We start from the raw sequence: 13,141 nt of genomic DNA, 5'->3' as shown, positions 1-13,141 counted from the left end.
ACTTTTTCCTCACTAGATATATTCTCTAGGAGGTTGCAAATATTTTTACAGGCCATAGCTCACTTTCATAGACACCAAGGTCCACATTTTGCATTATTTTCTCATCCCTACTATAAGCCAAGATGTGAAACTAAAAATCTCTAGTTGAGTTTCAGTTCTTGAAGGAGACAAGACTTTGATCTTTAAAGGCAAAGAAGCTGAATACTAAATACAAGAATAATTGTGTTGATTGGAAAGGAGCAGAGATTGCATCCAACAGCATTCTGTCTATTCCCTTTGCCATTTTTCCATCTGCATCCCATCATCACCACCTTCTCAATATAAGATTCTGAGTTCCTAACCTCAAATGACCCACTACATATCATCAGAGATGCAAGCTTAGAATAATTCTAGGCCTTTCTTTCTTTCTTTTTCTTTCTTTTTCTTTCTTTTTCTTTCTTTTTCTTTCTTTCTCTCTCTCTCTCTCCAACCCCCCCCCCCCTTCCTTTTTTGTTAATTTTATTTATTCTTTCAGGAACCAAAATAGTAAAGTAATAAAAACCCTTACAATATAGCAAAGGAGGGATGATTTCTGCATGTGAAAGACATGGACAAGATGAATGTGGAGAAATATGGTCTTAGACTACCTTTATGCACCTCAGATTCCAGCTATGCCAGGAACTAGCACAGACCCCAGACCTCTCTAATTCACAGTAGCTTGACTGTGGTTTACTGTGGCTTGTTCTGTAGCCTAGACTAGAAATTTAACAAAAAAGTACTGTGCCTCTCCTCCTCATCACCTTAACTTGTCAGTATTGTAGGGATCACAAGGTGTGAGAGCCGACAAGTTTCACATTTGCAAATTTAGACACTCAGATAAAAAGTCAGTATTTTCCTTTTTCCTGAATAAACTAAGATGTTAGTTTCCAACTCTGGCATTTTTGGTTGTCCTATCATCAGCTCAAACACAAGGCTAAAACAAAACTCAGCCTCACAATCTCTTCACACTTCTACCTTTCTCTACCCCCAGGGATAACACTGCTTGGGTTCAGGCTTGTAGTGTGGGTGTTACCTTTCACTCAGGCTTTTTGTCAGGTCCCTACACCTTGGCTGTACTGGTATCTTTTAGATGTTTTCTTTATTATACCTCTAAGATAATGGTTTTCCTATCCATCCACATAGCTAAAATTTCATGTCTAAATTTAGCTAGGTATCTTGTATCTAAATTAATTTTTCATCATCATCACCATCATTGTATCTTTTACTTTGATAAATGCATTCTGGCTCCAGTTTTGGTGATTCAAAATAGATACCAGACCATCAACTGAAATATCATTTTTTTAGCTTTCCACTTTGACCACTCTTTCCATGCCTCCATTGTTCTCCTTTTTTTATACTTTATCTAGCTTCCTTCATTTCTACATACCGTATAGCCCCTTCTGTAACCAATCTAGGATCCCCTCCCTGGCCTTTGTGGTTGACTTCTGTCTCTGACCAGTCTTCAAAGCCAGCTTCCATCTTCCACTCCTTAAATATCTAGGCAAACAATTGTGTGCTCTCACGGCATCCCCTCTACACTTGGAAGAGCATCATTGTAAATGACACAGCTACATCATCAGTTTTCTTCAGCTCCTTTCTGAAGGCTGGTCTTTGCTGTGATGCTTGACAGCAGCTTGGACTTCCCATTCCCAATAGTTGCTTTGTGTGTGGGATTGTAACCTGGTTTTGTCTCCCATTCTTGCCCAGTGCCAGCACAGCAAGGACTTCTCCACGATTAGATAGATTACTGTTGCACTACACTCCTATCACTTAAAACGGCAAAAAAAGACACTTTTCGTGATTATTTCTCCTTTCCATCTGGTGGACTATACCACAGCTTCTTAAAAGGTGCCTTTGCCCATGCCCTGGGGACCTCTGAGGAATAATTCAGAGAGCCCTCACTGAGGCAAAGCAGCTACATGCTACCTCCAAATCAGGACTGTAACTAAAGAAACAGGCTGGCTCTGAGCAATGCCTGGAAAAATGCTGTTAAAGAAAGACTAACTGCCACAGAGATCACCAGGACCATTGTAGTGGTTTGATGCCCTCTTTACTAAAAACCCAAATTATACTAAACCATGACAACCATGCACTACCAGATTTTTTTCTGGCAAAATAACCAAAAAACCCAAACCCAAACGAACACACCAGTTATAATTCGTAAAGAACAAAAAGCTGTCTTTGAGCCAGTAGCAAAAATGGTGGGAAATATTAAAATTCTTGCCAGACGGGATTGCCCACAGCAGCCCATCAGTGGGGTATGCAGCTCTTGTTTTCTCAGGACAATTTACAAGACACTAACAGCTACACCGATTATTATTTGTTATTGTAGAAATGTTAAATGGAGAGATCTCTAGATGAAAGCTCATGCTGAAACACAAAGTATTTCAGGTAAGTATTTATAAATGCAAAAAATTAAGATTAACAAGAAACACTCTCTAATGCTTTAGGAATGAAAGTCAATTGGCACATCTTGTTTTAATTAGGCAATAGAAGGTTTGTCCATCAGTGCTTGCAGTTAGCTGTCTGCTAGGGAAGCAGTTAATAATTTGTTTTTATTAAATAATATGACATTTACATGTATAAAGCACAACTTTCCTTAACCTGAACAAGTAGGTTGATCTTCTACATAAGCCTGAATGTACCACTGGGCACCATCACACATCACTGGGCAATGCCCTAGAACTTTTACTATGCCCCAATTAAACTAGATATCCATGTGGCACTTGTTAGTTTTTAAGATGCACAACTTTAGCCATGCACTCCAGCAAGATGCAAAACTCAGTTATACAGAAAGAGATACACACAAAGACATAAAACATCAGGTGAGAATCTCCATCATAACGACAGGTAAGTCTTTAGTTCTCTTCTGTCCTGATGTTTACTGTGCCAACAGCTGTAAAACTCTCTTAAGTTTTGCCACAGAATCAAACACAAACTGAAATGGCTGCACCACAAATGGTAGGGGTTGGCACTGCCACAACCTTGATGAACCATGCTCCATCTCATAGTAATTCTGGCAGATTATTCACAGGGAACTGGCTACTGCTTTTGACCAATTTAGTTGAGAGCTAGAAAGCTCACTGCATTTCAAAGGGATATGTCTGGAACAACAGACAACGAAGAAAAGCTTTTAGAAGAAAAAAGACCTGGTGATTCTCCTGCCAGGCTACCACCCTACTTGCAAAATATCCTTCCATATATATATGGTTGAACATATACATAGCAGGGACGAGGTTAAAAGTTGCCCAAGCTGACATGCTCTGTAGTTCTTTGACAGCTTTTTCTCTGCACTGTTTTCTATTGATTAAATAATCTCTATCAGATATTAAGCCCCTTGTTATTGGTACAGCCTATACATTATTCAGAAGTTATATAATTTCTTATGGCGGGCATGAATTTTTAAACCCTTATTTGGCACTGGGCCAGGAGCTCTGTATTATTTCCCCCTCCCGCCCCTTGCCTGCGAGAAAATGTGCATGTGTTAGACTTCGTTTTTCTAAAAGACAATTTTAACTCGAGTTTGCATGTTTGAATGGATATTATATTTGTTTGCTGGTTACATTTGGGCATGAACAGGTTGGGGCTTTTGGGGAAAAGAGGTTGTAAGAGGTTATGCTGTTGAGCTCTGCACCTTTGATTTATTTGGGATGAAAGGTGTTTTGAGCAGTGCCCTCATGGTGTGTAGTCATGTATGCCAAGGTACTGCAGCAGCCATCCTATATGGGCACATGATATGGAATGGATTTAGTCAGAGGGATCCACAGCACAGGATAGGCAGAGCTGAGACAACACCCATCAGGCCACTGCTGCAGTTGTTAGTGACTGTATACTTTGGGGCTTTGCTCTTCAGAGCTAAGTGGCCTTTGCTGTAACAACCAGGGCCCAGACACACACGGCACTGCCTACCAAAGTCTAAAAGAGGAGTCAGGCATGGGAATATACTGTGGCTCTGAAGCTACATCTCAAAGAACTGCTCATGTCACAGAATTGCTCCACTATGGGCCTGTTTTTGCCCAAGCCCAGCATCGTGGCCTGGATGATATCCAAGCACACATTAGGCAGTGAGCAGAGGATACAGTCAGGCTTTTGGGTTGAGCTTATTAAGACTGTGTTGCACAGGGTATAGCATTAATTCCCACCACCAGCTCTGCAGGGCCTGCTCTGTGCCAGGCTGGTGTCCTTGTGAGCGGTGACACCTGCACCCCTTCTCTGGCTTCTGGCCAGCTCCTCGTCTCCAGACCCACCCTGAACTCCAAACCTCACATGCACTGGCTCCACTCCTACCACTGACTGGCTTTCTTCTGGCTACACATGCTTGTAACTCCAGACGGTCCTAAAACAAGTCAACAGCAGAAGACAAGGGGGTCAAAGTAGCTGGTTACAAATATTTTCCTTAGTTCTAATCAAGGCTCAGGTAAAATGCTATTCTGCCTTCCAGTCTTTTATTTTCTTTCCATGTATTCACAGCATCTGACATCCCACAGCCTCACTCCCAAGGTGCACGCCTACCACAAAATTAATTTTCAGTTCTGGGACTTAGGAGCCACTCTGACTTTCTGAACTCTCCTTCTGCCTTTAGACATGTTTCCCTGCAGACAGACTGAATGCCAAAGTCTTGGCCTACCACTAACAAGAACATGCAGAACCTTTTTTTCTCTTTTCTGCATCCTCTGGCATCTCACAATTAGTTTTCAACAAAAATAAACAGAATTACAGGAAAACCCTGCAGGAGAGGACAGGCAGCACAAAGGCCTCTGCAGACACCCCCAGAGCTGTAAGTCCTCGATTCCTGCTGCCAGCTGATTTTGTATGAGCCAGAAACATGAGTTGTGCACAGGTACGAGGACATTTTAATTTTCTTATCTGGCTCATTGTGATGCACCTTCACCTCTGAAATCAGAAGGTGGTGTGTTGTGTACATTGCAAAGAGATTTGGGCACTTGCCCAGTGATAGCATTGTACTGATGAAAGATGAGAAAGGCACTTCTATTTGAAAAAGGTGCTGAGGAATGCGTGGCACATTTCAGAGAGCAATTGTCTGGTGTCCACTCCTCCTCTCAAAACAGATTCTTGCTTAAAATGCTGATTTCCACTCCCCACCAAGCCCCTGACGATTGAAACGAAATAGTTAATCAAATGATATCAAAACAGATAGTGCCACCCCTGTTGGGAGTTCTGCAACAGAACTGTACTAGTTGGCTTTATTCCCTCAGGAAAGGGAAGTTCCATCTCCTGTGGACTGTATGATGGCCCTTAGCTTGCCAAGCCAACAGCTCCTCCAACAGTGGGACAGCTGCTTTTCTGTGATCCGAAGAAAAGCTGCACATACTGCATAAAACACAGTAAATAAAATGCAGTAAATATACATGTTTGAGTTTAAGAATAAAGCATAAGATTGCATCCTGGAAAACACCAGAGCCAGTCACTTCACTCATGAAGGACTGGGCTTTGCATGTTTCCTCTTCTTTAATCCTCAACAAGACTGCTAACAAGAACCTCCTGCTCATTCACAGTGGTTGTGCTGCTGACATTGTAGGAACTCCATCTTCCTCTGCAGTTGCTACACAAACTCTGTGTAGGGTCAACTCAAGAATATACATAGCACAGAGAAAAGAGGATCATCCCCCAGGTTCACACAGCTCATCTGCAATGCAGAAATCACCAAAGGAGTGTGTCCCCTCCAGTGTGTATTACAGCACACACCAAAACTTTGTAATTATCTGTTACTGCCTTGCTCCTTCTCTGCCCCATTCCTGGAAGTGTTCAAGGTCAGCTTGGGTGAGGCTCTGAGCAACCTGGTCTAATCAAAGGGTTCCCTGCCCATGGCAGGGGGGTTGGAACTAGATGATGTTTAAGGTCCTTTCCAACTCAACCCATTCTGTGGCAATTCTATGGTTTGTATTTCCCTAAAATTCGACTGTCTGCACTTCCTTAGTCAAAACGACTGGTGTGCACACAGGTTTTGGTAGCCCACTGATCATTCCCCATACCAGGCCGCTTTGACTCATTTTGATCTTTAAAAAGGGAGGATGCTCCCCCTTCCCAGCTGTTTTGTCTATTGACATTATAGGATGGCAGAGAGGGAGGCATTGACTGTCTATAGCTATTTCTAAATTATCTATTACTTTGGACTCCCAATCTTGCTTGAAAGCCATCAGTGTGATCATACAACAAACATGAAATAATTAAACTGTCAGTTATATTGCTCATTTAGCCAACACAATATATATCTGAGGCTGTATATCACTTACAGAGAGCCACAGTGCTGCTGTGTTTTTCCCTAAACACCTAGATGCATAGTCTGCAGTCTTACTAAATAAGACAAATCAAAATGATGGATAAAGAGATGGAATAATAGATTTGATAGCTATCTCCACCTCTCCAACTATCTTGGCAAAAAGAACCCTACCAAAATAAACAGAAAAAGACTGCTTCGCTAACACACATATGCTAACAGATTTTTATTATTATTTTTTAAAACTCACTCTCAGTGTTAAATAAACTGTGGAAAAAGGATTTGATTCATGGTTGCATTAGGAATCTACTCAACCAAAGCCCCTTGTCACAAATTAAATCATAAACTAAAAGTCAAACATGATTTGTGAAATTAACATTTATCGAGGAAATACTCCCCAGCGCTGCATTGTGATTAGTCTCTGGCTTCTGAAATATCACCCGTAATTCATGAGCTCCTCTGAAACCATGCCACTACTGCTAGTGCTGGGATGGCATGCATGATGGAAAGGTGCTGCCACAACCAGAGAGCAATCCCTTTTCTGATGCTGGTGAGAACCAGAGGTCACTGTGTCTTATTATTTGGGAAGGTAAATGCATACACGCTTCTCAGCCCCCACTCACTTGTAACACTTCACCCCTCCACAGGCCCTCTCTTCCACCTCTCAGATTTATCAAAGGCCACAGCTGTTTCTAATTTTGAACATGGAGGCTTGGCAGAAGCTCTGCATTGTGCCCTTTCTTTAAAATAGCGACTAATAAAAAATGAAACTTAATTAACAGTCATTGGTTCTTTCAGAGTCTGTGTCTTTCAGCAGAGGGATTCGGTGCCTTTGCAGGGGGATGCAGACAGCTTAATCTTACAGGCAGAGGAGCTACAGCACAAAGCAGACTTAGTGATTGTTCAAGGCTAAATGGTCATTGGCAAAGCATGCTTTGGAGCCCAATGTTTTTTAGAAGCCAGGATATCCAGACATAGCTTAAAGATATGGGATGCTTTCCTTTTCAAGGTGATTTTCATCAGGAAAATGTTTTCCTGCCAAGAAATGCAGTAATTTTTTTGAAATAATAGTGTAATGCCATCCCTACTGCACTGAGCTCTAGGTATTTTTCACAGGGAGCAAAATAGCCCCCAAGTCTTATGGGATAAAGAAGGGAAGCTCAGCTTCTGGCTTCACAGGCATTCAGAGCAGGAAGAAAGCTTCAGCACCTCTACAGCCCATCCACTTGTGGCCTTTCTTCTGCATGTATTCATACATTGTCACCTCTGCTCAAGTCTACTACACCTGCCTGGAACACATCAACACATCAGCTGTTTGCTGTGTTCATGCAGTGTGTGTGTATACCTAAGATTACACAACACAGAAACCAAGGTCACAAAGAAGAGCATTGCCTCTCTTTTAATCAAAAGAGGGGTCTCATACCCTCTTTAAACAGAATACAGAGAAAATGTCCTCTGCCTCTCTTCAGGATTAAAGGAGAAGGTACTCCCTGTAAAGCCTAATTTCCCTTTGCTGCCCTTCTGCTCACAGAACAGGCTGTGTTAGATCTGAGCCTCCCTCTGTCCTGATCTGCAGCAAACAGGGCTTCATGGAGCCATGACCACTTATGCCACTGAGGACAGAGCATTCAGCACACAGCTCTGAAAACATCTGAGCCAACCTCCACCCAGTGCCTGCACGAGCTCTTTCTGGCAACTGCATTCCACCACGGATGGCAGGCTCTGCCTCAAAGGAGGAGGAGGAGGAATCCAAAGGAAATTACTGCCTGCTCTACTAAGCTAACCCTTAGGCAGAGAGGCCTCGCTTCTCGGAATAGGAATTCATTGCTCCTGTAACAAGACTGGCTGAATAGTCCATGAGGGACTGTTACCTCCATTCAACACACTTTCTTTGGATTAACAGTCATTCCCTTCTTGTGTTGAGACACTAAAAAGAGGTCACCAACGGATGGTAGCTTTTAAAAACTGTTTTATCTTTTTTAACCACTCTCTTCTACCTGTAATAACCTGATGAAAAGCTGGAAATCGCAGACTTCCCTACTGGGTCACCCTTTTGTATTTGGAGAACATTGATCTTTTTCCTGTTGTGCCAAGATTAATGTGGCGTGTTTGTTTGACAACAGATACAACGTTATTTAGTGCCTTAAATCAAGCTAAAGTGATTGTCTGTGGACAACATCCCTGTCTGGCACTGGTAATGATCTGGAGAAAGAAAAAATCTTAAAAAAAATAGCTTTGCTACATAACTGTCACTGCAGAACCATCAGGGGATTACAGTGGCCCTTAAAACCAAAATCTGTTGCTGATGGGACAAATTTAAAACACTTTTAAGTAAGAGTTGAGGGTTTCAATGAAAACTATTAGGCAAAGGAGGTTATCCAAATTATCCACTCTAAGTCTGTTACAGCTTTGATTCAAAATTGTTCATGATCTTACAGGTACAAACCTTCCTTCTCTCTTCCTATTTTATAGAAAACATTGGTTTGTCCTCTTTCTTCTATTTTAAGTAGGAAAAGAAACAGCATATAAGTTTCTTATAAGTAAAGGCTCACTCGAGGGAAGATACTGAGATGCTGGAGCATATCCAGGGATGGACAATGAAGGGTCTAGGGCTCAAGTCCAATGAGGAGAGGCTGAGGGAGTTGGGTTGTTTAGCCTGGAGAAAAACAGGCTCAGGGGGGAACTTAGCACTCTCTACAACTCGCTGAAAGGAGGTTGTAGTCAGGTGGGGGTCAGTCTCCTGTCCCAATTAAAAAGTGACAGGATAAGAGGAAATGGTTCCAAATTGCACCAGGGGAGGTTTGGATTGGATATTAGGAAAAATTCCTCCACTGAAAGGATGGTCAGGCATTGAAACACGCTGTCCAGGAAGTGGTGGAATCATCATTCCTGGAAGTGTTCAAAAAACGTGTGGATGTGGCACCTCGGGGCATGATTTAGTGGTGAATATGGCTGAAGTAGGTTAATGGTTGGACAATGATAAATTTTCCAACCTAAATGATTCTATTATTCTATGAATGTACAGAGAAGAACATGAGAAAAGCCAGGGAAATAATGAGTGTTCATTCCTCATCCACATACCAAATGCCACACAGACATCAGCAGAGGGTAAAAACACACCTGTTCCATTCTTTCAGAAATGTTACCAAGTTCCAAAACCCCAATCTCCCTCCCTCCCTCCCTTTCTTTCTCCTTCCCTTCCCCTTTGTCTGGCAAAAGCCAGTAATACCTACAAATATTTTTTATTTTCGTAAACATCATGCAGCTTTAAAACGTGGGGATGTTCTATCAACTTCAGGATGGCTATTTCCCGCTCCACCTGGAAGAAACGAAAAGAAACAGAGAAGATTAGAAGCTTGGTCTTAGAATACATTAGATATTGTCACACATTTTCTTCCCATTTATCCATTTTCCACTCCTCTTCATATGCAGAGGATACAGAAAATTGTAACAATGTAGCTTATTTACCACTTACATAATTTAAGAAAAATTCAATTTATTCAGCCTCAGCACTCCCTGCCCTGCGGAACCAAAAACCCACAAAATTTCAAGGTTGAAAGAAAAGTCCCAAATCTACCAAAGAAAATTAGCTGTGGGAGTTATATGAGCATTCAAGGCTGTTCCTGCCTCACAATCCAAAGCCAGTGACATGTTCTCAAAGTACAGAAACTCTAAGATGTCACATAGGGCTCTCCTGACCTCCCACAGCCACAGGTGTGGCTGCACTATGAACTGCATACTCAGTTAATGTTAGAAAATCCCCATCCTGAAGAACTTGCCATGCATGCAGGGGAGAAGACATAGAGCAGTGTGATTTTATAGCTGCAGAACTGAGGCGCAGAAAGGGAAAGAAATATAAGAAGTGACATAAGAAGCACAAGGCACAACAAGAAATTAAAGCAGATTACTGGAGATGCGGTGTTCAGAGCCTTAAGCACAAGACTGTGTTTTCCCTCAATTCCCAGCCTGCCCAAGGATGGCTACTTCCAAGAGCATGTTTTCAACGCTGAGTTAACAAGTTGTGACTAAGTCCCTGTAATTAGTGCAAGGCCTGTTATCACCCAAAATTCCTATCGTGACCACTAAGGGTATTCATTAGGGATGGAGTCAGTGCAATTCCTCAGCTGTTAGCAAAATTGCTCTGCTGCTCGAAACCACACTGTAACTGCTCTGATTTGACCTAGGCTAAGTCGAGGGGAGTTAATGTAGCACTGTGGAGACTGCGGATAAGTGAAATAAACTCTGCAACAAGACGCAGTCTAAGCATTGCACAGTCGGGCGTGACAAATTTCTAGGAATCCACAAAGGCAGGAAAAAGACCTAAAGAAGCAAACAAGGACAACTAGGTAGGGTTTTTTCCAGTCCTTTAAATAACTGATTTTCCTGGAGCTGCTATACTGACAAACAAACCATGAACAAACCACAAAACCATCCCTTAATGTCTCCCCTGCAGGGATCAGATGAGTAATTAGGAACTTGCCCAGTACACTTTTAGTTCTCAATGTCCTTTAACTTCCTGAGAGAACATCCTCTGCTAAGCCTGAACACAGACAACTTTACCTGAATGCCAGGAAGATACTCTTCAGGAAATTAGAAAGTGGTAGTTTGCAGCACTGCGCAGAGGAGGATTTCCCAGCATGTTGGTTATCACCCCAGATCTCTCTTCCTCTACAGCACCACCACATAAAAACAGTAAAAGCAACTTTTGCACTACATCGTCCTTAGCCTTCCTCACACACCAGAATGGAGGAAAGTGTATTTGTACATGTGCCAATCTCAGTCTTTCAAAGACACTTATTCCTCTCTGTAGAGTCAAAAGTCATCTGAGAGATTCCACTTCCACACTTGGGATCTCTGGAAATAGCTCCTTCAGAGAAGTGGGGAATGCATTTAAACATGTATGTATGCACTTCAGCACTGCCAGAACTGCTAGGAATTCAGTGATACACAGTGCTTGATGGTGACAGCTCTGTGGGTGTTAACTTACTCATGACCAGCACTCTGATGAAAGCCACTTGCACAAACAGGAAACAAAAGCTGGGTAGATTTCAACTGTACAGCTATTTCAGCACAAACCCAGGGGGTAGCTAGTTTATTCCATTTTTGCCTCCTCTTCAAAAAGACCTGTTACTCTTCTCTCTTACAAGATATGCACTGAGATTTGCAGAGGGCTTGTTCAGCCCTATAATTGATAAAAGTTGGATTTGCTTCAAAAACGAGGAAAAACAAAACAGAAGAAGCACCCACTATCATAACACTCTTCCAATAGTACTGAGATTCACCATCAGCAACATGTACTGGAGCTGCTCAGAAACTGCAACTCCAATGAAGCTCCTTTTGGATGGGGAAGAACAGGTGTTTCATGGGGAATGTGACCACTGCACTACCTATGACAAGATTAATCCAACCCCAGTCTTCCTCCTGGGGATATCCTGCCTATGAAAGATAAAATTCCCTGGTGATGGGCTGTCTAACAGCATTGGTGACTCACTTCTGAGAAACGCCTTGGTTGGTTCAGTGGCAACCTAAGTTCAGACCAAGTGAGTGATGGATGGCAGCATCCAGTCAGGATCCTGCTTGGTTATTGTCCTAAAGCATCAGAAGAGGCAGTGACTTATGACTACCACTTGGAGAAGGGAATTCAGCTACAGCACTGCGTGGCCTATGTTTGGTAACAGACAATCAGAGTAGAAAGGAAATACCTACTTACGACCTACAGATTTACTCTAGGAACCAACTAAAAAGAATTAACCTGAGTTGCTTTTCTTTCCTCATTTGAGGTGTGTGACTGTAGGAGGTTCTATGCATATTTTTAAATTCTTGGGAACTATATCCTAAGAGGAAATACAGTTTTGGAGGTCTCAATTTCAACCAAGGTATGTAGAGAGCATCTGTCTTGATGTGCCTGGCATTTCACTGCAGTGTGGTCAGTTCAGTAGTGTGTTGTCTGCACCAGTCAGCTTTCCACAGTCTGCTACCTCTTCTATCTGTAAACCAAGGACAAAACTGATCTACTCATCTCAAGTAAGACTTTGTATAATCCTTCAGTGAAAGGGCATTTAGGGAGGAAAAGTGTCATTACTGTACTTCTTGTAGTCCAGGACTTTGCCCCACGTAGAGGCACAAGACACTAATGGTTGTATTACTTTAGGATCTAGAGACTCCCAGTTCTCTAGACAGCAGTCTGATAAAGACCATCCTCAAAAAAATCTCATAGCAGTGTCCCACCTCTTTTTCCTTAGGAAGAAAATCAAGAGTTCACAGAAACATGCAACAGACCACCACCCCAGAATTACAACTGCAGTCATTACTGATGGGTGACTCTCCTGGATCCTGTCCATTTTTTAGATCCCTACAATGAAGCCAGTAATTGATACGGGCTGGACACAGACTGTAGAGCTCAACAGCAATGTCACTGATGCACAGCTCAGGAGGACCTAGCAGCCATCATGTCACCAGGAAAAGAGAGATATCTGAACTCACTGGCAAAATAAGAGAGGTCTGAAATAGCATGCAGCTTTGCCTTCTTCCCCAGAGCTTTGCCAGCCCCTGGCATGCCTTTTTTGCGCAGCCCTGTGTTTGCAAGCCATGGAATCTGTTCAGCTCTGAGCTGGCAAGGACAGGGGAGAGGAGAAACCCTGCAGGGGTGTTTGCTTTAATGCACATGCAATTATCAGAAAGCAGGGCAAGCTCAGAATAGCCTGTCTAGGGAGGCTCAGAGCCTGTGATAAACAGGAAACATAGAGAAACATTTGCCTAATGGTTAAAAGAGAAAGGAATAAAGCAAAGCTTTTCTGTTGCACAAACACCGGGTCACATCACAGGGTCCCAACTAAAGCCAGGTTGCCTCATGCCATGGTAGGGTACTGACTGTGCTTTGAAACT

The 13,141-nt window shown here is 42.5% G+C and overlaps 1 protein-coding gene across 14 annotated transcripts in view; it reads right to left on the bottom strand.

Annotated features, from left to right (window-relative positions):
* Nucleotides 1-13,141, bottom strand: part of BRSK2 (BR serine/threonine kinase 2) — a 310,737-nt gene that overhangs the window by 97,606 nt on the left and 199,990 nt on the right. For all 14 annotated transcript variants that reach the window (XM_019284082.3, XM_019284091.3, XM_019284094.3 and 11 more), the window contains exon 3: nt 9,490-9,575. In XM_019284082.3, coding sequence (XP_019139627.1) covers nt 9,490-9,575 — 86 coding nt within the window. The remainder of the gene's footprint in view (nt 1-9,489; nt 9,576-13,141) is intronic.

This window comes from Corvus cornix, chromosome 5, assembly GCF_000738735.6.
Source record: "Corvus cornix cornix isolate S_Up_H32 chromosome 5, ASM73873v5, whole genome shotgun sequence".
Classification (NCBI taxonomy): domain Eukaryota; kingdom Metazoa; phylum Chordata; class Aves; order Passeriformes; family Corvidae; genus Corvus; species Corvus cornix.
This window is presented reverse-complemented; position numbering and strand designations above follow the sequence as displayed.